Source organism: Schistocerca cancellata, chromosome 11, assembly GCF_023864275.1.
Source record: "Schistocerca cancellata isolate TAMUIC-IGC-003103 chromosome 11, iqSchCanc2.1, whole genome shotgun sequence".
Lineage (NCBI taxonomy): Eukaryota > Metazoa > Arthropoda > Insecta > Orthoptera > Acrididae > Schistocerca > Schistocerca cancellata.
In genome coordinates this window covers 116,423,040-116,448,773 of record NC_064636.1, presented here as the reverse complement: position 1 = coordinate 116,448,773, position 25,734 = coordinate 116,423,040, and the positions used below count along the sequence as shown (strand labels likewise).

Sequence of the window (25,734 nt, the reverse complement as noted above, 5' to 3'; positions counted from 1 at the left end):
GTACAGTCCAGAAAGGGTGTATGTATTACAAGGTGTTGGAGTGGGCTGGGAAGTAGGATTGACAAGTTGATGTGGGAAGAGGGAAGTGTTTGGGAATTATTATGGTGGTCAGGACACTGGAAGTGGGAACTTCTGTATACTGAAGAGATATAGACGCTAAGATTATAGCTGATTGGATGATAAGTGACACTGTACTACAACGGAACCAGAAGAAACAGCCAGCTGAAGTTTCATTGAAATAGGATAAGCAAGGAAAGAGGGTGGGTGTGATATGATGGTATAGGCCCAGCAGAAGCCCAGGTGTGCAGAGAATAGGGGAGGAAGTTTAAGGAACTTCAGAAGAGAGGGCAATCTAATCAGCTGGTGGAGATAGCATGTGAGAGGGGGAAGATGATACACAGTGCAAGGTGTAAGGAACGGTACAATTTTGGGAGTTCTGACATGCGAGCTATATTGGTGGAAGTAAGGCTGAGACAGTCAATGGTTTTGGAAAAACGAAGGAAGAAACAAGATTAGGGGTTAACGTCCTGTTGCTGACAGAACCATTAGAGACAGAGCATAAGCTGTAACAGGGAAGAATGGGGAAGCAGGAAGGCGGCGTCCATACAAAAGGACCATCGTATCATTGACCTTAATCTTTTTAGGGACAACACGAACTAAATTTTGATCGAAAATCGAGTTTGGAACCAACAGCTTACCACAACATTGCCTCGTTCAGTGGGTCTTTCCAAGTGCAGAGGATGGTAGAATGATGGAATCCTCGCATATGTCCAGTGTGCTGTTTTCTTACTTTGAGTCTGTTGCAGGCTGGGGATGCGTCATTAATCCAAGGTATGAGAAAGAATGTGAGAGTCCTCTGCCCATGTACCAGAGAGAACTGGAGGAGCAGGTCTGCAGCCTAAGTGCAAACCCTTATCTTCCTCCATGTAATTGGGCACTGTACTTGCATTGTGAGAGAACTGTGACTCTAGTTTACCTGTTGAGTGGACGTGTCTGTAATGGACGCGTTAATAGCTTAATGTCCACATCAGACAGACATGTTGTTGTGTCATGCTTTGAATACATCTGCATGAAACAGTCAATGAACAGAATGCATTATTGTTCTAAAGGCAGTACACTTATCTTGAGCTCCTTGTAGATGTGGCTATGTGAGCACATGTGGTATTAATTGGGGTTCAAACACATGAGCTGCTGAAAACACGTAGCAGCTCTGCAGATAATGAACACTGAACGTTTACTGCAGCTGTGACAAGTACGTGTCTATTGGTGGCCCTCGACAGTCTGTACACACATTCCCAGTCCTGGCTTGACTGAGTGACGTTACACCGACACTGCCTTCTGAAAGCAGAAGTGCAACTTCGTCGCTTGTCTTCACTCGTCATGGAACTGTTGATACCCTCATAGACAGAACAGAACTCAGGCTGGACTCTGACAGAACCACACACTAGCAGAGCTGGAAAGAACTTGTCCTGTGTGGCGCCTCGAAACTACAGAAGGAGTGGCTTACTGCTTAGACATTACAGCATCTCTGTGGTGGTCGACTGACGATGACGGAGGCGATTATCGTCGAGACTAAATGTGTCACCTTCAACAGTGCCATAGGCCCACATGCCATGATACACCAAGGAGAGGTAAATTAATGAAGAACACTGACGCAAGGCCTGGTGATGAGAAACTTTATACTTCCATCCCCACTCTCATTACTGGGTAAATAATACTTTACTTTACTATACATGCTGCAAGGGTCTTATCGACCATACGCCTGCACTATGAGCCTCTTCCACTTCTGACTGTCCAATGCACTGATTGTCCAGTTGCTGTTGGTGTTCATCCTAGTTGTGTCCTCCTGAATGTTATCCCGCCATATGATTCTGGATCTCCCTCTTCCTCTCGTTCCATCCACTGTTCTGCTGAATGCCATTCTAGGTAGTCTATTCTCTGTCATTCTTGCTGTATGGCCTGCCCAATTCAACGCCCCCGAGCACTTCAACGACGTTACAATGTTTGTACATCCCTGGTAAATAATGGCAATGGATATTTCTTCCGCCACCTGGACTCGAACCAGCTTACCTTCGAAACGAGTACCACCACACAGGCGTGTTTATGTGTGGTATGGTGGAAGTTAGGGTTTTTAACTTACCTGACTTTGAGGTAGCAGAGGCTACTGCAACAGGTGATGTTATTGAGGTAGGTCCAGAGGGAACATAAGGATGCTTGGAAGGCTGGCTGGGGATAGAGAGGATGACATCGTCTGCATCATGGGTCTGACAGAGCAGCTGGAAGGTGCCGTTAAGCTTTGCAGAGGTAATAGGGACGCATTACTTCAGGCAGATGAAGATACGCTGTTGAGTAAGATTTATAGTGGTGTGTCACACAAGGAGCTATACACTAAACACAATTCAATTGGGCACCTGCCTCTTGGCAGTTTACTCCCACAGTTCCCAACGGGGAATTGGTCTGGAATCTTTCGCCAGTTGAGGTGTCATCATAACACTTTTCAGTTAAAGGGCACAGGTCCTGTGTATACACATCAGTGGTTCCCATTACCTTCTGCATTCTCATGCCTTTGAGCATTGCTGACTTTTCAGGCCTTTAGGAGCAGAAGAAAAGAGTGCCCTGAAACTCTCTCCGCTCCTCCACCATCACTGATGATTTTTATTCCAAATTTATGCAGTAGCGAATTTCGAACTCGGGTCTCAGAACGTTTTGATTAGTATTCAAAGACGTTACCCCTAAATCATAGGTGAACCCTTGACTTGACTAGAGCTAGTAGAAAATAAGAGTTTTTTTTTAAGATGTTGAATGTAATTAAGTCATGAGCAGCGTCTCATCTGAATTTCCGGGATTGTGTTGTTTCAGAGTCTTGTGTTGTAAATACACTCCTGGAAATGGAAAAAAGAACACATTGACACCGGTGTGTCAGACCCACCATACTTGCTCCGGACACTGCGAGAGGGCTGTACAAGCAATGATCACACGCACGGCACAGCGAACACACCAGGAACCGCGGTGTTGGCCGTCGAATGGCGCTAGCTGCGCAGCATTTGTGCACCGCCGCCGTCAGTGTCAGCCAGTTTGCCGTGGCATATGGAGCTCCATCGCAGTCTTTAACACTGGTAGCATGCCGCGACAGCGTGGACGTGAACCGTATGTGCAGTTGACGGACTTTGAGCGAGGGCGTATAGTGGGCATGCGGGAGGCCGGGTGGACGTACCGCCGAATTGCTCAACACGTGGGGCGTGAGGTCTCCACAGTACATCGATGTTGTCGCCAGTGGTCGGCGGAAGGTGCACGTGCCCGTCGACCTGCGACCGGACCGCAGCGACGCACGGATGCACGCCAAGACCGTAGGATCCTACGCAGTGCCGTAGGGGACCGCACCGCCACTTCCCAGGAAATTAGGGACACTGTTGCTCCTGGGGTATCGGCGAGGACCATTCGCAACCGTCTCCATGAAGCTGGGCTACGGTCCCGCACACCGTTAGGCCGTCTTCCGCTCACGCCCCAACATCGTGCAGCCCGCCTCCAGTGGTGTCGCGACAGGCGTGAATGGAGGGACGAATGGAAACGTGTCGTCTTCAGCGATGAGAGTCGCTTCTGCCTTGGTGCCAATGATGGTCGTATGCGTGTTTGGCGCCGTGCAGGTGAGCGCCACAATCAGGGCTGCATACGACCGAGGCACACAGGGCCAACACCCGGCATCATGGTGTGGGGAGCGATCTCCTACACTCGCCATACACCACTGGTGATCGTCGAGGGGACACTGAATAGTGCACGGTACATCCAAACCGTCATCGAACCCATCGTTCTACCATTCCTAGACCGGCAAGGGAACTTGCTGTTCCAACAGGACAATGCACGTCCGCATGTATCCCGTGCCACCCAACGTGCTCTAGAAGGTGTAAGTCAACTACCCTGGCCAGCAAGATCTCCGGATCTGTCCCCCATTGAGCATGTTTGGGACTGGATGAAGCGTCGTCTCACGCGGTCTGCACGTCCAGCACGAACGCTGGTCCAACTGAGGCGCCAGGTGGAAATGGCATGGCAAGCCGTTCCACAGGACTACGTCCAGCATCTCTACGATCGTCTCCATGGGAGAATAGCAGCCTGCATTGCTGCGAAAGGTGGATATACACTGTACTAGTGCCGACATTGTGCATGCTCTGTTGCCTGTGTCTATGTGCCTGTGGTTCTGTCAGTGTGATCATGTGATGTATCTGACCCCAGGAATGTGTCAATAAAGTTTCCCCTTCCTGGGACAATGAATTCACGGTGTTCTTATTTCAATTTCCAGGAGTGTAGTTCCGGCGGCAAATATCATCATCATCATCAGTGGGGTTTTCAAATCTAAAACATGTAGATAATAGCATGGTTATACAAACACAGTAAAACATTATTACGTTTTTATTATTCGTCTTTTGAAATATAGTTTTCTATGGATATTTTCATACTACCTTATTTATTGTATGTTACAGGATGTTTTAAGCAATTATTGGCGCTGTTTGTGACATTTTTTCTGTGCTCTTTTATTCTTTTTCTTCTGTTAAACGCATAACAAAATATTTTCATCACGGCGGACTCAATTTCTGATATTACTGATTTCCTATGCAAACACGGACCAAAATGGAAGAGTTCCAAGATAAAATCAAGGATTGTAGATTTGGGCACGATTAGCATGGGTGGTTTGACGAAGTTCCAGCCAGCATGCTGCAGTAGCTTGGGTCAGCAAATTCTGTTAATCAGTGAACGAAAAACCAGTCCAAATTTTTACTTTTTTCCTTTCTATGAGTCATCTGTATGCGCTGAAAATGTTTATTGGACATTTTTGACATCTTTTGGAAATGACATTTTCGCCTATGCTGTGACGATGTCAAAATGTGTCTTGCCTCGAAACTACTCATCGAAAGAATAAAAAGTAAAAATTTTCAACTTGGATTTGTTTTTTGTTCTACTGATGGGTATCTTTTTTGTTTTTTGTATGTATCAAAACATGTGGTGCGTGGTAGAAATCATCTCAGTGAAAAATCTTATGTGTTTCTTTGTATGTATCAAAACATGTGGTGCGTGGTAGAAATCATCTCAGTGAAAAATCTTAAGTGTTCAATGAGATCAATTTACGTGTGCAACAACAAGAATGCAGTGGGAATGCATTTACATCTGCTGACGAATTTTATGAAAACAAACACTCGAAACCGACGTTTCATGACAGTTAATCTGTAAAAAACACACCACATGTCATAAAGAAAGCATGTAAACCGTCTGAGGATGACTGACAACGAATCGAAACCAGTAACGATAGCCTTTGAATAAGGTAACTGAAAGTAAATTTGTGGCTGGTTGCTGTCCTAACACCATCAGCATTTGTCTTCAAACAACATCCACGGTCTCCATCATGTCATCATATAACAAAATTGCAGCAATTAAGATGGTTAGTCACTATGTATCCAGCAAGTATCATACCTGGGACGGCTGTCTCCTGCACTTTGTGAGAGGTGAGTGCTTACAACACAGAAATGCAAATGTCGACTGGGACTTTTCTCTTTCAAAACTGCTGGAATCAGTAACGAATGTCCAAAGGAGTTACTACGCAAGCAAAACGAAGCATGACAGGCAATGAGACAGTATAATCATTAATCTTTCTGCAGCAAAGGAAAAAAAAGTGGAAAAAAGAAGACCACGATCGCCAAGCAGTGACGCCGCAGTATTGAGCATTGAGACCTGGTCTGTTGAACAAAGAGTCGGGCCAGAACGTTTACGAAGTGGAGGTGTTGTCGCCAATCACTCTTCTGACTCCAATTGCATTTTCGTTCGATTGTCGCTCTCGTCAGTCGTGTAAACCCTGTTCGAGGGAAACTTCCTGCAGCATCGCAAGACGACGATGAGGACCGACTGAGGGCTGGACCAAGTGTTCCTGAATGCAGGGACCTACCTAGCAGTGCGAATTCGCAGTCCACACCTCGAGGCTGAGGTGTCGCGGTTCAGTGAGTGCTCCAGTTTTGGACAGCCGTACAATCTTCATAGACATGTGTTGTGTGAGTGTTAAGCCATCTGCCTGAGTGAATATGGTATGCAGATATAGATTGCAGCTATTACGTAATGTGCACAAGTGTAACTAAAGCTTATTCCTCAGGCTGCCACAAGATATGAATTCGTATTACGCTCACTGTTTAACCATAGTGTTCAGAACTAATTATGGCCGTGCGGGATTAGCCGAGCGGTCTCAGGCGCTGTAGTCGTGGACTGTGCGGCCGATCCCGGCGGAGGTTCGAGTCCTCCCTCGGGTATGGGTGTGTGTGTTTGTCCTTAGGATAATTTAGTGTATAAGCTTAGGGACAGATGACCTTAGCAGTTACGTCCCATAGGATTTCACACACATTTGAACATTTTTTGAACAACTAATTATGCATGTATATAACATTTGCTATGACAGAGTATTCCATTAATGCTGTAGTAATAATACCACAGACATGACAGTTTCGGCATGTAATGCTAAATACGTACTTAAACACAGTTTCAGTGAGATTCAGCAACAACTGGAATCTGTTGTAACCCCTGTCGACCATCTGTGTTTCTTAATTAGTCGGTTTACTACCAATTAAACCCCTGCAAGTTCGGTTGCCTGAATCGGCCGAGAGTCACACGGGGGGGGGGGGGGGGGGGGAGGGCACAATTAATTTTCCCTTGGAGAGAGCACAAGTTCGCTGTCTTCCCGTCCTCTAATTTAAATGGAGTTACTCCCTACCGAGCAAGAAGCTATCACGCAGCTACAAAGAGAGAAATGAACGATTACAATTCCTTTCAAATGTGATTCACGATAGATATATGGAATGATAGTAAGAGATAAAGTCCAGCAACGAGAATAAAACAATAAATCAAAAGAATTGTTTAGCAGAAAAGTGCCATTGTAGAACATAAAGAGTTTCCTCAGTCCTACTACAGCTCACAGTGTTAACATTTGTAGAAGTAATATTAACAGTCTATCTCGTCCAGTTAACTGTTCAGTTACAAATCTAAATATTATTCGTGACAGAAAATAAGTAAATAAGAACAGTATCATACTAGGCATAAATTTGGAACACAACACCAGTTACAGTATTGACAAAAAATTAATTTATGTGTAGCCATTTTGTAACAGAAACCAATCGCCGTTTTTAAAACAAGCCTTATACTGGATCTGAAAAAAAAATTCCATGTACAGAAGTTTAGAGAGTGTAGGGAAGGTAAAAATGCAACGCAAGTGTCGCACCCCCACTGATGTTCAGAGACGGTGTTCAACCTGCTGTGCAGTGAATACCACTGGCAGACACTCCAGGCGTGCTGGTTGCCTGTTAGGCTGAGGCTGCAACCACTGTTGTTGTTGTTGTGGTCTGAGACTGGTTTGATGCAGCTCTCCATGCTACACTATCCTGTGCAACCTTCTTCATCTCCCAGTACCTACTGCAGCCTACATCCTTCTGAATCTGCTTAGTGTGTACATCTCTTTGTCTTCCTCTACGATTTTTACCGTTCACGCTGCCCTTCAGTACTAAATTAGTGATCCCTTGATGCCTCAGAACATCTCCTACCAACCGATCCCTCCTTCTAGTCAATTTGTACCACAAACTCCTCTTCTCCCCAATTCTATTCAAAACCTCCTCATCAGTTATGTGATCTACCCATCTAATCTTAAGCATTCTTCTGTAGCACCACATTTCGAAAGCTTCTATTCTCTTCTTGTCCAAACTATTTATCGTCCACGTTTCACTTCCATACATGGTTACACTCCATACAAATACTTTCAGAAACGACTTCCTAGCTCTTATATCTATACTCGATGGTAACAAATTTCTCTTCTTCAGAAACGATTTCCTTGCCATTGCCAGTCTACATTTTATACCTTGACCATCATCAGTTATTTTGCTCCCCCAATAGCTAAACTCCTTTACTACTTCCACTACATTCCATTATCCTCGTTTTGCTTTTGTTGATGTTCATTATATCCTCCTTTCAAGACTCTGTCCATTCCGTTCAACTGCTCTTCCAAGTCCTTAACTGTGTCTGACAGAATTACAAAACCACTATTTGTCAAAAATCCACTTGTTTCGAGTGTGTTATACAATCATTTGCATCCAGCTAACACTTTAGTAATATCTCTAATACATCACATAGTTTCTGAACATCACTAGCGTCGGAACTTTCACGGACCACGAGCATGAAGAGGGTGCACCTGTGACATTTGTGACACATGATATTTTTTTTTATTTTAATCTTCTCTAAACACTCCAAAATTTTGTGTACGTAGTGTTTTTTACTCCTAGTATTATGTGAGACAATAAGACATCGAAATGAAGTTGTTAGCTTGTAGCAGATCCACATGGAGAGTTGCCAACCAGTCGAAAAACTAAATTTGGAAAGAGCACGAGTGATTACCTTGCGTGGCATGCAAAACTACGTAAGATGCAAAACTAAATATTCAGAATGGTATTTGAACCTCATTCCTCAAATAATCGGGCAGTGGGCAGCGCATAACCATGAAGTGGCCGGGTGCCGAAATCAGACTTACCTACAGTCTTGAAATCATCTTTGTACAGTGTATCGATGTACGCAGCTGCAGCGTACCAGTAGCCACGATAGAAGGCGTACAGTGTGTCAGCGAGACTCAGCACTTTTGACGCCTCTGGCTGCCGATCCCTGCACACCGCACTGAAGTCGTGAAAGGAGAGGTTCCACGGCTGATAGCGCAGTAGGCGTTCACTCAACAGCGGCCGCCTGTAGCACACAAGCCGTGAGGTTAAAAGTTGAAAACCACACGTGTACAGGGTGTGCGAGAATGTAAAAGTATCCATAATGGATTTCCACTCAGCAGTGGATCGGAAACTGCCGGACAGATCAAAACTGTGTGCCCGATTGGGAGTCAAACCTCGAACGTTTACATTCTTTAAGGGGATACGGAATCGGATTTTGGGTTAAAAAATCTATTTTCGTTTTATCGACGTATTATATTCCATCATACATAGCTCTACTACTATTATAGCTATCTTATTTTCATAGATTTATGAATCGAGTATTGCGCTTTAGTTATACACGTCTCTCGTGGCTGACAATAAACTTGTTGGCAGTACATTTATGTGACATGAATGCAAATATCCCGCTTTCCAGTGACTCCTTGTACTCTGTTTGTCCGAAAATGTTTCCCTCTGGTTTCCTCAAGTTACTCTTTGTTTGTAAACAGCGTGCTACGGTATATGAAAGTAGTTGTTGTCGAGATATTTTATATTTAGTGCTTCATTTTTCGCAGTGAAAATGTCTAGTGCTAGAGCAAAAGTGTTTAAAAAGCGTGTGAACTAGCAAAATAAAAGAAATGATGATTCATTAGCAAAGCGAAGCAGTTGTTCATCATCACTGTTGGAAAATGTCAGTCCATTTACTACTGATTTGCCGAACGAACTTACTCCAAATGAAAACAGCGCTTCCCATGAAAAACTAAGAGATCTGGAAGAGAAATATAATTTACTTGATATAGGAAAAGAAGTTTTTGAACTCACTGATACGAGTATATTGTACGAAGCTCTTGAAAACAGTGTGTGCTGCAAAAAATGTCAAGGAAACCTTTCTCTGAAAGTAGAATCCTATGTTGGCCTCGTTGCCCAGTTTAATTTAATATGCAGTGTTTGTAAGTACAATTGTACGTTTTCAAGTTCTGTTTCAGTAACTGTAAATAATGGACACAAGAAAACTGAACTTTATAGTGTATATATTTAGTTTATGAACTACGAGTAATTGGTAAGGGCAAAGCAGCTGGTGATATGCTATATGGTGTTCTAAATCTTCCAAGTGTACAATCAAAGTTTGATGCTTACAACTATGTGCTATGATCTGCAGTTGAAGATGTAGCACAGTAGTCAATGCAAGTAGCTGTGGAAGAAGCAGTGAAAGAAAATGATGGCAGTCGTGACCTCACAGTAGCTTTTGATGGCACATGGCTAAAAAATTGATCACATCTCCAACAATGGAGTTGTAACAGCAACTAGTGTTGACACAGGCAAGGTTATTGATGTCGCAATAATGTCTAAATACTGTAGATGCATAGACAGGCTGAAAAATGTACATAGTAATGACTGCGTTGCTAATTATTATCATAGTAGTGGTGGCATGGAGGCTACTGAGGTGAAAAAAATTTTTCATCGCTCTCCAGAGTGGTATAATGTTCGCTGTGTCAAGCATCTGGGAGATGGTGATTGCAAAGCATTCAAAGAAGTTTTGGAAAGCAAACCATATGGGAACAGTGTAAATATAAGCACTTGAATGTATTGGACATGTGCAGAAGAGAATGGGTGCCACGTTGAGAAGGTCAAAATCAGTTATGAAAGGGAAAAAACTAGATGATGGGAAAACCTTGCATGGCAAAGGAAGATTGACTGATTGCATAATAGATCACATTCAGAATTGCTTGGCCTTGCAGTCAGGCAAAATACAGGCAATGTATATAGGCTTTTTATTTCCACACCGCATCCACAGAAGAGCATCCAGAAAATGATTTGTTTTCCAAAGGTGAAAAGAGCTGGTGTAAATACAATAGGGGACTAACAACTGGAGAGAAATACGTTCACCACCACGGTCTACCATTATCCAACATGGAAGAAATAAAGCCGTTTTTCAGAGATCTGGCTGACAGACGTCTTCTGATGAAATGTCTTCATGGTAAAACGCAGAATCACAACGAGTGCTTGAATAGTGTGATATGGCATCGTCTCCCCAAAACAGTTTTTGTCGGAAATAATACACTACATTTTGGTGTGTGTGATGCTGTGGGAACCCTCAATCTTGGTAATATAACTAAATACCAGGCCCCTCAAAAGTTGGGTTTGCATGTTGGTTCCTGCACAGTACTGGCTATATTGACTTTAGATCAGCACAAAGGCATGCTGACAATATAATTAAGACGTTAGTGAAAAAAAAACAAGTGAGGTGCAGAGGGGTGCCAAAAGAAGACTTGAAGATGATTATGAAGGCTATGTATGGGTATTGACTATGGATCAGGAATTTTTTAATCTTCTTTCTCCGTTTCACGTAAGTTTGCTTTTTACTTCGTCTAGAAACATTATCTCAGGTACTGGTGAACCCAGGAGTCTGGAATTTTTATCACTTAGTCACATGGGTTTCTTTTACACATTTAAACAATGATTTTTTAATTACTTCATTTACAAAAGCCTTAGGGGTCTAATAAAAAGTGATGGAAATACTTTACTTAAAAATAAATATAAAATACACTCCTGGAAATTGAAATAAGAACACCGTGAATTCATTGTCCCAGGAAGGGGAAACTTTATTGACACATTCCTGGGGTCAGATACATCACATGATCACACTGACAGAACCACAGGCACATAGACACAGGCAACAGAGCATGCACAATGTCGGCACTAGTACAGTGTATATCCACCTTTCGCAGCAATGCAGGCTGCTATTCTCCCATGGAGACGATCGTAGAGATGCTGGATGTAGTCCTGTGGAACGGCTTGCCATGCCATTTCCACCTGGCGCCTCAGTTGGACCAGCGTTCGTGCTGGACGTGCAGACCGCGTGAGACGACGCTTCATCCAGTCCCAAACATGCTCAATGGGGGACAGATCCGGAGATCTTGCTGGCCAGGGTAGTTGACTTACACCTTCTAGAGCACGTAGGGTGGCACGGGATACATGCGGACGTGCATTGTCCTGTTGGAACATCGAGTTCCCTTGCCGGTCTAGGAATGGTAGAACGATGGGTTCGATGACGGTTTGGATGTACCGTGCACTATTCAGTGCCCCCTCGACGATCACCAGTGGTGTACGGCCAGTGTAGGAGATCGCTCCCCACACCATGATGCCGGGTGTTGGCCCTGTGTGCCTCGGTCGTATGCAGTCCTGATTGTGGCGCTCACCTGCACGGCGCCAAACACGCATACGACCATCATTGGCACCAAGGCAGAAGCGACTCTCATCGCTGAAGACGACACGTCTCCATTCGTCCCTCCATTCACGCCTGTCGCGACACCACTGGAGGCGGGCTGCACGATGTTGGGGCGTGAGCGGAAGACGGCCTAACGGTGTGCGGGACCGTAGCCCAGCTTCATGGAGACGGTTTCGAATGGTCCTCGCAGATACCCCAGGGGCAACAGTGTCCCTAATTTGCTGGGAAGTGGCGGTGCGGTCCCCTACGGCACTGCGTAGGATCCTACGGTCTTGGCGTGCATCCGTGCGTCGCTGCGGTCCGGTCCCAGGTCCACGGGCACGTGCACCTTCCGCCGACCACTGGCGACAACATCGATGTACTGTGGAGACCTCACGCCCCACGTGTTGAGCAATTCGGCGGTACGTCCACCCGGCCTCTCGCATGCCCACTATACGCCCTCGCTCAAAGTCCGTCAACTGCACATACGGTTCACGTCCACGCTGTCGCGGCATGCTACCAGTGTTAAAGACTGCGATGGAGCTCCGTATGCCACGGCAAACTGGCTGACACTGACGGCGGCGGTGCACAAATTCTGCGCAGCTAGCGCCATTCGACGGCCAACACCGCGGTTCCTGGTGTGTCCGCTGTGCCGTGCGTGTGATCATTGCTTGTACAGCCGTCTCGCAGTGTCCGGAGCAAGTATGGTGGGTCTGACACACCGGTGTCAATGTGTTCTTTTTTCCATTTCCAGGAGTGTACATTGAAGCCACTTGTCATCTTCCATACTACCAAAATACCTCCTACACTACTCCCTTCTACAGCCCCATATGTCAACCACTTGAGAGATAATTCCGCTTCCCTTTCACTCGCAACTGACAGTATTTACGCTCTATACCATGTACTGTTTTAAACACACCAACCACAGGGCAAAATATAAGAACCACGTACAAGAACCACGGCTGTCCGCTTCGTCCCCTCTGCTGACATCTCCCCATCTTCCCTCATCGCTGCTTAGATTTTTCCTCCGACTATTGAGATGAACTTGACTTGTGGCCTCTTTTTCTCACCAACTGGATGCCAATACATGGCCTACAGTTGCTACTACACGTTATTAGCGTAATTTCTCTTGGCGACGACTTGTTTTTTGTCCCAAATAATGTTAAAACACTTTCTGTTTCCATGCCAGGTTTCACATCACAAATTATGAAAACTTCGGAAGTACCTGCAACCATCAATACTTTCTCTAGTCAAAGCAGTAAAACCATTCATTGTGCTGGTGTTCTCCGCTCGACTGATGCGTATTACGTGGCACATTTTATGACAAAATACGAACCGAAAGACCGAAGGCTAAATGGAATCAAAAATCTTTGTAAATGACGAGTTTCTGTAACCATCTCCTTCACTTCTGTCTATCAGTCCTAGTTCTTTATTCTACCCAGAATTAAATGATCCCAGCAGTTTCTATAACAGTAATGATTACTTCCATGCACAAAAAGAAAAAAAAATGAAATTAACAGTAACAGGTCATGGTGATATCGACACACATTTGAGTGTACACTGGTACCTCAATATCAAGTGCCCGGGCCTGTCCTTATCTTCTTCCATCTTGTAGTGCTCTATCTGTTTGCTGGCGTATAGCGTGTCGTGTAGCAATCCGGTTAATTTCATGTGCAGCATGTCTTTCATACGCTCCACGTCCTTAATCCAACCGTGGAGTTGCTGACCACTCGTGTGGTTATCCTAAGACACAAAGAAAATCGATCAAATTACTTACATAATACTGACAAGAACAGCCTGTCTTAATTTACAGTTACATGTATCAATATTACATAACACTAAAGTTACTGCCAGCGCATGAGTGAAGTGGATTCAGTTGTGTACAGGCATTAAAACACTAATGCACAGCAGATGCCCGGTGGGCTTTTATTAAATACACACATTTCTCAAACTATGGCATCAGATAACAGATATTTCTTGGTAGTTGACATTAGAAACGCCTGAATCAATGAATGCATACTCTCGTGACGACGTGTCCGGCTGAAATGTTCTGGGGCTGCCACCAGCGTCGAGTTACAACGTGTGGAGCCACATGGCCTGGATTCTATTAAAACTTTTGAACGATTTTCGAAAATAGAATGGTCAGATCGTTGACTACTCCCTCAAAATCTCACTCGTTAGCAATGCTGTGAGGAACCTGAACACATGTTGCGACCGTTTACAAACACATTGATAGACATCAGCCACTCCATATCAGAAAAAATATTTGAATCAGTTGTGAACACATGAAATGTCAGTTTGACTCAAAATTTTGTAGCGTTGCTGCATTGCCTGGCTGCTCGCTTTTGTCGAAAATTTCCGTTAGTGGCTCGTCATCTAACCCTATGTCGTCTATATCTGAACAAGTCTCGAATATTGCAGATTTAAAGAAATGTAGCACATGGTTTATTGCTCTTACGAGTTTCAGAGGGGAAAAATGAGCCTGTCCCAGTTGGTTGGTTTGTGGGATTAAAGGGACCAGACTGCTACAATCATCGGTCCCCCTGTCCCAGTTGTTCTAGCTGATGTTAACAGAGAAACCAACTTACAGAAGATGTCTCGAAATGACTGCGGTGGATGAAAAGAGAATACTGTTGAATGATTAGGGTTCCATGTCTCAAGCAGTAAAAATGGAACCCTCACAAAATAACTTAGTTGTCCGTCTGTCGATCTGACTCTTCGGTATCCTTCTTGCTACAACGGGTATACGTATCAAGTACTGATTCATGTCATGTATTAATGTCTATGGTCCCTTTGAGCTATCAAAATTTTAAGCTTATATGTCACTCCAATCAAAAGATACGGCCATTTATGTCACACACATTGATACTCGAAAACTGACTCGTCAAACCCTAAAAGGTAATTTCCGTTGGTCTAGAATCAGGAAATTTGGTAGGAAGCAACGTTTTACAGTACAAGTAAAGTCTGAGCAATTGTATCGAACTGTATAAATTATCTGATGTGTATACAGGTTATGGTTCAAATGACTCTGAGCACTATGGGACTCAACATCTGTGGTCATCAGTCCCTTAGAACTGAGAACTACTTGAACCTAACTACCCTAAGAACATCACACGCATCCATGCCCGAGGGAGGATTCGAACCTGCGACCGTAGCGGTCACTCGGTTCCAGACTGAAGCGCCTAGAACCGCACGGCCACACCGGCCGGCGTATACAGGTTAATTAGGAAATTGAAAGTCGACGATTCTTCATGTTGAGGAGAAGTAATTTTATACGGTCGATTTACGCAATTCCTATGGATACCGATTGTTACTATGGCATAAATTATAGCATACCGTAGAATACTTACAGATTAGTACTGAACCAACATCAACGAACTTTGACTTGTCTGAAATTAATGCGCTTTGAATTATGATAGTTATCAATGTGGATGAGAAAGACTAATAACCTAATCTTCTTCAACTTCTGCTCATGGTCTTCCTATAAAACCACATTGTCTGCTTATTCCATGATTTTCGTGTCACCTGCTGTTGACTCTTGGCGAAGTATCCCTACGGTATTTTCCATGAAAGAATCCATATCTGTCTGGCCCCGGTAGCTGATTGGTCAGCGTGAGAGAATGTCAATCCTAAGGTCCTGGGTTCGATTCCCGGCTGGGTCGGAGATTGTCTCCGCTCAGGGAGTGGGTGTTGTATTGTCCTAATCATTATCATTTCATCCCATCGACGCGCAAATCGCCGAAGTGGCGTAAAACCGAAAGACTTGCACCAGGCGACCGGTCTACCCGGCGGGAGGCCCTAGCCACACGACATTTCATGTTTTTTCAGTGCGTAAAACTGTATTTATCTACTACCTTATTATACACTGCTATTTGCTGGCTATGTCATCTCCAACCCCTACCTTCCTGCTTCCATTAGGAAGACAATTCCGAAGAAGCGAAGATGCTGGTGAAATAAAATGCCAGACAATAGATTCTAGACCAGTCTCTACTAAATATGAAGCTAAAAAGCTTAAGCTTTTAAACCAGGATCTGGTGCGAAATTTCCTAGATCTGAAGCAGCGAACAAATACCAAAAAAGGAAGATATAGACGATTTTCGTCGCTGTCCTCAACCATTCCGAGCTTAGCCTTCCTGTGTCATAGCCCCACAAAGCTCACAGAAGTAGAGGTCGGTTCAGAATTCTGGCAGAGGGTTATCTTTAGAACTGGAGAACCAAAGACAGTTTGAGTGTGAACCTGATAAACTGGGAAGCAGACTACGAGAATTGACCGGGCTGTATGTGTCATTTTGTCACCTATCGTACATATAACACAGTTTATAAGAGGAGGAAAAAACTCCACTTACCATACGTTCGAATGCGAGGGGAACCAACAGCTGCGAGGAGTGCGTCGCACTGAGCGACAGCAGCTGCGCCACGTCTCGCCAGTAGTTGGAGAGACGTTCCCGGAGAACCGCCGCCTGGACCTGCAGTTCTGCACAAGACGGGGGACGACATACTAGTGAACAAGCCAGTGGATTAGATTTCTGCAGACGCACAGCTTTCAACTTCTGCCCTCACAGAGTGTATGCAAGTAGCGTTTACATTTTGAAACTAGATCAATATACAAAATCAGTAACCGTAAGAGTTACAGCAGGGACACCTAGGCCAGATGTTACAAAGTTCCAGGGCAGCAGGAGCACCATCACCTAACGTACTCTACAGGCCATTAAAATTGCTACACCAAGAAGAAATGCTGATGATAAACGGGTATTCATTGGACAAATATATTATACTAGAACTGACATGTAATTACATGTTCACACAATTTCGATGTATGGTTCCTGAGAAATCAGTACCAAGAACAACCACCTCTGGCCATAATAATGGCCTCGATACGCCTGGGCATTGAGTCAAACAGAGCTCGGATGGCGTGTACACGATACCACAGTTCGTCAAGAGTAGTGACTGGCGTATTGTGACAAGCCAGTTGTTCGGCCACCATTGACCAGACGTTTTCAATTGGTGAGAGATCTGGAGAATGTGCTGGCCAGGGCAGCAGTCGAACATTTTCTGTATCCAGAAAGGTCCGTACAGGACTTGCTACATGTGGTCGTGCATTATCCTGTTGAAATGTAGGGTTTCGCAGGGATCGTATGAAGGGTAGAGCCGCCGGTTGTAACACATCTGAAATGTAATGTCCACTGTACAAAGTGCCGTCAATGCGAACAAGAGGTGACCGAGACGAGTAACCAGTGGCACCCCATACCATCACAGCAGGTCATACGCCAGGATGGCGATGACGAATACACGCTTCCAATGTGCGTTCACCGCGATGTCGCCAAAAACAGATGCGACCATCCAGATGCTGGATTCATCCGAAAAAATGACGTTTTGCCATTCGTGCACCCAGGTTCGTCGTCGAGTACACCAACGCAGGCGCTCCTGTCTGTGATGCAGCGTCAAGGGTAACCGCAGCCACGGTCTCCGAGCTGATAGTCCGTTCTGCTGCAAACGTCGTCGAACTGTTCGTGCAGATGGTTGTTGTCTTGCAAACGTCCCCATCTGTTGACTCAGGGATCGGGACGTGGCTGCACGGTCCGTTACAGCAATGCAGATAAGATGCCTGTCATCTCGACTGCTAGTGATACGAGGCCGTTGGGATCCAGCACGGCCTTCCGTATTACCCTCCTGAACCCACCGATTCCATATTCTGCTAACAGTCATTTGATCTGGACCAACGCGAGCAGCAATGTCGCGATACTATAAACCGCTAACGCGATAGGCTACAATCCGACCTTTATCAAAGCCGGAGACGTGATGGTACGGATTTCTCCTTACACGAGGCATCACAACAACTTTGCACCAGGCAACGCCGGTCAACTGCTGTTTGTGTATGAGAAATCGGTTGGAATCTTTCCTCATGTCAGCACGTTGTAGGTGTCGCCACCGGCGCCAGCCTTTTGTGAATGCTCTGAAAAGCTAATCATTTGCATATCATGGCATCTTCTTCCTGTCGGTTAAACTTCGCGTCTGTAGCACTTCATGTTCGTGGTGTAGCAATTTTAATGGCCAGTGGTGTACATTCAGTCATAAAAATTCTTGATACAATGCCTAAGGGTAGAAGTACCAACCTACTCGAAGAAATGGAAATATACAACTACTTCAAAAATCACCCACATGACTTGCTCAGCAATGAGACAGATTTAAGAAATAAAAGGTATTGAGATAATTTCCAGTCAGTTTTATGTGTTTATAACAGTAGGTAACATAAATGAGGATGTGTGTTTAGCCTATTTGACGTTGACTTACTCACAAGCATAGGAAGTAAAGATTTGTACAGAACCATATTTACGCTGGTTTTACAATATGAGTAGTCCTTATGACTTTTCGTATGAGTTGTATGATTTTTATGAAAACGAGGAAGAATGATGTCCACTCATATATGTTTTATATTTATGATGCCTTTATTTTAACATAAGCAATATAGTTTAGTAATTCAGCCAAACTGTATGAGGTTTTTTCCAAGTGCAGTTGAGAAAGCCCTTCTCCCCCTAAACATTTTAAGGACCATGGAGATCTATGACTACAATTGTACTGGCATGGTACCTTACATATTAATAGTACATTTTACAGTTAGATGGTTCTGTATTTTGTGGGAGGTATCCCATCACACACTTTTATCTCACTGCATTGTACTTCTTTTTTTTTTATTTGTCTGTGGATCAGTTCATGTACGAAACTTGTTGTGAACCTGATTTATGCCTTTGTGGTGTTAATCTGCTACAATGACTACACATACAACTTTGATTATTACTGCCATGTTATTATGAGCATCCAAGTTACTGTAAGTCTTTGAGGGTAGATACCATACGTGCTATTACATCCTATCATAATAAACAATTTTTTTATCTTATTCCCTTATGTCATCTGACTGTATCATAATACAGAATGCCAAACTGTGTTAACGAATGTAAACATGATATTGAGATACTCTGATATAAACGTTTACTGTGGGATGTACAATCACTGATGAGAGCAAAGAAAAAACTACCTGTGAATATATTCCTCCACCAACTGCCTCAGTTGCCATGTAAACAGTGTACATGAACAGTGATTTGATGAGATTCATGTTAAAGATGTTAACATCGGTAACAATAAATCTACCTGATGCCATTTCTGTGATCCTTACGCTCATTTAATGCTGATGTACTCTCAGAGTTAAAATACTCAACATACAGACACAACAATGAGGCATATACACGTCAGAAGGTTTATAAATTTTGACATCTACTGAGGCACAATGTAACATGTGTTGTTTCTAGCATTTCTTGATGTAACTGCAGTATGGCCGGCATCGAAGTGCCATTCTATACACGCCCTATGTCCCTTATTTTCAGCTTTTGCTGTAAAGCACTATATAATGGGCACAAGATCAAAATTGCAGTTGAGGAAATAAATAATTTTTACAGTTAATTTCAGCTATGTTGCCTTTTAAAAAAATCGTACTGCACTACTTTTATGCCTGTGTGATGATTCCGAATTCAGCTTATTTTCAGTACAGAAGAGATATACCTACAGAAGGAAAATGATGTGAGTACACGATGGTAACTGTGTTTGTTTAAAGCTACTGGAGTTATTCAGGGGCACATCACAAAAGAAAATGTCCAAAGAACACGCACTTTGAGTTTATGGGCATCCTTAATACTTTGTAAAAGATCGAATCTTCGCCATGAGGGACTTGAAAGCATCGTACCGACACAGTGCACTGACATTTCGCAGCAGGGCAACAACTGCAGAACATGTAGCGACGGGTTGGAGTCGAGTGGTGAGAAGTTGGGGTCGAGTGGTGAGAAGATCACTAACCATCACAGACAGACTGATGGAATTTGGGATGAGATCTGTGGTTACCACTGACACCATACCACAGGCAGCGTAGTGCAGAGCCAGAGTCAGCTGGGACACTCAGTTGAGTTCTCTGGTGTACGGCGGCGGATGTCGCTTTTGTCAGGTAGACGCTGCTTTGTCCTCAGTGGACGGAGATCGCGGAAAACACCGGTCGTTGACGTGCCTGCCACTCCAATCCATGAAAACAAACATAGCTTTGGAAGACTTGTGACCAAATCATGTGGAATTTCGAAAATTTTTGAGAGATTTGAAGCGAAGCTATTATCCCAGTTGGTTTGTAGACTGTATGGTTCTGGAGATATACAATCAGAATCTCAAGAAAAAGCCACTCGCACTATTTTGAATGTTGCAAAGACAGATAAGTGGGAGAACAACCGCACAATTACCTTAAGAGTTCTCACACTCAAATTGCTGACGAGAGTATATTGGTTCTGGAGATATACAATCAAAATCTCAAGAAAAAGCCACTCGCACTATTCTGAATGTTGCAAAGACAGATAAGTGTGAGGACAACCGCACAATTACCTTAAGAGTTCTCACACTCAAATTGCTGACGAGAGTATATATATAAGAAGAAAAAGAAAATTAAGGAAGTGCTGGATGACGATCAATTTGGTTTTAGGAAAGGTAAAGGCATCAGAGAAGGGCCTCTGAGTTGGCGATTGATGATTAAAATCTAGACACTGTCGTAGGATTTGTAGATATATATAGAAATCGTACGGTAACATAAAATGGTACAAGATATCCGAAACACTCAGGAAAATGGATGCAGCCTAGAGGGAAAGAAGGGATATTGTTGTTGTGGTCTTCAGTCATGTGACTGGTATGATGCAGCTCTCCATGCCACTCTATCCTGTGCACACTTCTTCATCTCTGAGTAACTACTGCAACCTACATCATTCTGAATCTGCTTAGTGTATTCATCTCTTGGTCTCCCTCTACGATTTCTACCCTCCACGCTGCCCTCCAGTACTAAATTGGTGATCCCTCGATGCCTCAGAACATGTGCTACCAACCGATCCCTTCTTCTAGTCAAGTTGTGCCACAAACTCCTCTTCTCCCCAGTTCTATTCAATATCTCCTCATTAGTTATGTGATCTACCCATCTAATCTTCAGCATTCTTGTGTAGCACCACATTTCGAAAGCCTCTATTCTCTTCTTGTGCAAACTATTTATCGTCCACATTTCACTTCCATACATGGCTACCCTCCATACCAATACTTTCCGAAACGACTTCCTGACATTTAAATCTATACTCGATGTTAACAAATTTTTCTTCTTCAGAAACGCTTTCCTTGCCATTGCCAGTCTACATTTTATATCCTCTCTACTTCGACCATCATCAGTTATTTTGCTCCCCAAATAGCAAAATTCCTTTATTACTTTCTCATTTCCTGATCTAATTCCCTCAACATCACCCGAATTAACTCGACTACATTCCACTATCCTCGTTTTGCTTTTGTTGATGTTCATCTTATATCCTCCTTTCAAGACACTGTCCATTCCGTTCAACTGCTCTTCCAAGCCCTTTGCTGTCTCTGACAGAATTACAATGTCATCGACGAACCTCAAAGTTTTTATTTCTTCTCCATGGATTTTAGTACCTACTCCGAATCTTTCTTTTGTTTCCTTTACTGCTTGCTCTGTATACATATTGAATAACACGGAGAGAGTCTACAACCCTGTCTCACTCCCTTCCCAACCACTGCTTCCCTTTCGTGCCCCTCGACTCTTATAACTGCCACCTGGTGTCTGTACAAATTGTAAATAGCGTTTCGCTCCCTGTATTTTACCCCTGCCAACTTTAGAATTTGAAAGAGAGTATTCCAGTCAACATTGTCAAAAGCTTTCTCTAAGTCTACAAATACTAGAAACGTAGGTTTGCCTTTCTTTAATCTTACTTCTATGATAAGTCGTAAGGCCAGTATTGCCTCACGTGTTCCAATATTTCTACGGAATCCAAACTGATCATCCCTGAGGTCGGCTTCTATCAGTTTTTCCATTCGTCTGAAGGATAACGTGCATTATTTACATCAAACAAGGGAATAAAATAGGAAGACCAAGAACAAACAGTTCAAATTAGAAAAGGTGAAATACGTACATGTAATAATTCCTTCGATTCATTCTGTACATCGAAGAAGCAATGACGGAATTAAAAGAGGGGTCAAGAAGTGTAATTAAAATTCATGTTGAAAGGTTACGAGTGATAAGAATAGCTGATGACATTGCAGCTCTCAGTGACATTGCTGCTCTCAGTGGAAATAAGAGGTAATTATAGGACCTGTTGAAGAGGCTAAATGCTCTAATGAGCACACTCTATGAACTGAGACTAAACCAGAGAAAGACTAAATTAATGAAGTGTAGCAGAAATGATATTAATGTTAAACTTAGCTTCAAAATTGTAGACGAAGGTCTAGACGAACTGAAAGAATTATGCTACCTTGAGAACAAAGTAACTAATAACGTACAAATTAAAGAGGGCATAAAAAGCAGACAAGAACATTCAGAGAGGACGTTCCTGGACAAAAGAATTCAACTAATACAAAATGTCGGTCTTATTTTGAGGACGAGTAACTGAGGAAGTATGGAGCGCAGGATTGTATGAAAGTTAATCAAGGACAGTAGGAAAACCAGAAAATCGAAGCGTTTGAAGTGCTATAGAAGAATATTGAAAATTAGATTGACTGATGAGGCAAGAGATGATGAGATTCTCAACAGAACTATGAAAGATGGAACATACAGAACACGTTCACAGGAAGATGGGACACCATTTTGTTCTTATCGTTCTCTCTTGGTTCTCGTATGTATTGTATATTACCTTTCTTTCACAGAACAGTACTCTTACTTTTCACAGTATTTTGAACACCTTGCTCAATTTTACGTTACTGGACGCTTTCTCTATGTCTACAGGTCCTATGACTGTGTCCATTTGATTTTCAAGTTTTGCTTCCCTCATCAATTACAACGTCAGACGTGCTGCTCTCTTGTGCTATTAGCCTTCTGACAGCCAAACTGATCGTCATCCATCGTATCGTCTATTTCCTTTTCCATTCCTCTGCATATATTATTCCTGTTGACAGTTTCCGTAGATGAGGTTCTATGCTAATTGTGCGATAGGCCTCGCAAGTATCTGCTCATGCCTTCAGCATTGTGTCTAGCGGTATATCGCCATTCTCGTATATTCTAGACGCCAACTTGAATAATTCTTGGTTGACACTTCCACCATTGATTTCGGAAACTGCGAAGGTATGTTAGCTATCGATTCTACGTTCGAATGCTGTGTTAAGCTATGATTATTATATGAGATCTCCAGTGTCTTCCATTGCCATTCTCATTTCTTCTTCACATTCTTTTTTTCTGTTTCCCAAGGTTTCTTTTCCGTTAGCGCCTTAGTTTGTTTGTCCAAATTCTGTGATGCCCTTTTCATAGATTTCTATCCCTATTGAAATGGAGTGCCTATGTGGTATTCGTAAGAGTTGTATCAAGAGCGTAAGACACAGTCAGATGCATTTCATGATTGCTCTGCAGTTCAGTGCCCACCTCTTTCCGCATTTATTCTTCCAGAATTCGATTGACATCTCAGCTTATATCTGCCCCTGGATATGCCTCACAGTCGAATTTCTGTCTGACCTGTACGTAACCTAAAGCTGGAACTTTCCTGTGCCTCGATCCTTTTCTAGGTATACCTCCTGCGGGGAAGCAAGAGTTTTCAATAGCCGGCGACTGTTGCGATTTAAAACAAAGAGCGACTGAGAGAGAGAAAGGGACTCCCCTCTCTTCCAGTCAGCTCTAAGGCCAAACCTGGTGTGGAATCACAACTCTTTGTACTGTAGCTATAACGTTATGAAATTGCAGTACGTAATATTTTGGTATTTTTGTTATTATGCAATTTTTTAATAGAAAGGGCGTGCAAATATGTAAAAGTAATGCATCCACAGTTGCAACAGCTACTGCAAAAATCTATATTTTACACTGTTTTACATCTATGTCAGTTTAGAGATGCCGAGCTACAATTTTTGTTGTATGTGTATTCTGATATAAAGCATAACATATGGAATTTCTGTGATCAACGATAAAAACTTCTACAGTTGCAAAATCTTACAGCTGTAGTTGGTTTTATCACTGGTGATGAATATCAACAGTTGTGCATGTCCCATCAAGGGAAACGTGTGTTCATATCTGTCTCCATTGTTATTGTTGTTGTTGTTGTTATTAGCAGTAGTAGTATAATTATCATTACTGCATGTTGCTCTTGTACTACACATGTTGTAATATTGACTCACTGAGATGTCAGGTTATATGTAAGAGCGTGCACGAATGTCTTAACCCTTAACTACTCTAGTGAAATACCCATCCACTAATACCCTAGTGGGGTCTGGGAGTACCCTAATAAGAAAAACGAAACTGTAATTTAAGGAAATTTTATTTTAAATTGCACTTTTATCACTGAATATTATAAACATTTTTACATATTTTAGATATGATTACAAACAATTCTGGCACACTGGAAATCTGTGGTTGGGGCAAACATGTTTTGAGCATTTTTCACACACTATTTTGGTTTTCTTGTCCTCATTTCTTGCGCACATGTAGCATCTTGCTTCCCTCATGGGTTCTGGCTCTGAAGATGTTGAGGTAAGCGGAGTACCACAAAGTTTAACAACAACTTCTCTCAGTTCACGAGAAAGGGGTCGGACATCTCGGCGTTGTATATGGGGCTTTACTAAATCCATTCCAAGCTTTTGTAGCAATTCTCTTCTTTTTAAATCATTTGTTTCATCAGGTTGTTTGGTGCACTGAAGCAAGACAGCAGCATTGACTCCTACTGTGTTTAGAATGGCATAAAATATAGACATTGGCCATCTGCGTGTTCGCCGTAATAACGAATAGTTGGCGCACATTTGGTCCAGTGCGTCCACTCCTCCTTTTGTCGCATTGTAATCAATGATCATTTCAGGTTTTTTCTGTTGAATACTAATTTTCTGATCGCGATGCATAGATGAAAGCAACACAACAGCTCGACCTTTCCGAGGAACATAAGAACAAATTGTCTTTCCTTCGTTATGCCCAAATAATGCAGATTCTACTGGGCGCTTTCTGTTTGGTTTGAATTCTTCTGGGATCTGCTGTTTATTCTGCTTTAGAGTGCCTAAGACAGTCAACGTTTTGGCTTCTAGTTGATCACAGAGTTCAAGTGACATGAACCATTTTTCTACTGCCACATGTCTATTGCTTCCCTCAATTGATGTTATTAATTTCAAAACATCCTGTGTTGGGATTGATAATGTACTTTTATTTGTCCCTTTTCCTGTGTAAACAAATGAATTGCTTAAATAGAATGTTCGTGAGTCACAAAGGCACATAACTTTGAGGCCGTATTTGGCTGGCTTCTTGGGCATATACATGCGAAATTTGCACCTAAGACGAAGGGGCACTAACATTTCACGTACGCTCCAGGAGTATAATACTTTTGGCATTTGTCTATGAACAGTTCCCATACATCTCTAATAACTGCAAGTCTGTCATCAGCCATCCTAGCATCTCTTGTAGCAGCACAATCGAGTCGCAAACAAGACAAAATGAATAAAAATCTCTGAACGCTCATAGTGGCTCGAAACACATCACGACCAGTTCCATCATTAGCAGAAAGTCCAACAACATTTTCGTGATTGGATTTCATTACTCCAGATAAATAAACCAGACTCACAAATGCTCTCAGTTCTATCATATCTAGCGGCTTTATGAACGCTGGCTTAGGAGCTCTGTATTTTTTGTTTGACATGTTTGACATGTCATGTATCTTGACATTTGTATTGGTGAATTGCTATGAATCTTCACTAATGAACAGTTCCCAAGCAGATAATATGTCAGTTGAATCAATCGTTTTTGCTTCACGTCTACCACCTGGAAGATGACTAACTATACTGTGAGCACGG

At 43.0% G+C, this 25,734-nt stretch overlaps 1 protein-coding gene across 1 annotated transcript in view; it reads right to left on the bottom strand.

The window, feature by feature from the left end:
• LOC126108296 (uncharacterized) overlaps positions 1 to 25,734 on the bottom strand; it is a 49,201-nt gene that overhangs the window by 5,798 nt on the left and 17,669 nt on the right. The window contains exons 3-5 of the mRNA XM_049913518.1: positions 16,257 to 16,384; positions 13,478 to 13,653; positions 8,543 to 8,748 (exon numbers count right to left, since the gene is read on the bottom strand). Coding sequence (XP_049769475.1) covers positions 8,543 to 8,748; positions 13,478 to 13,653; positions 16,257 to 16,384 — 510 coding nt within the window. The remainder of the gene's footprint in view (positions 1 to 8,542; positions 8,749 to 13,477; positions 13,654 to 16,256; positions 16,385 to 25,734) is intronic.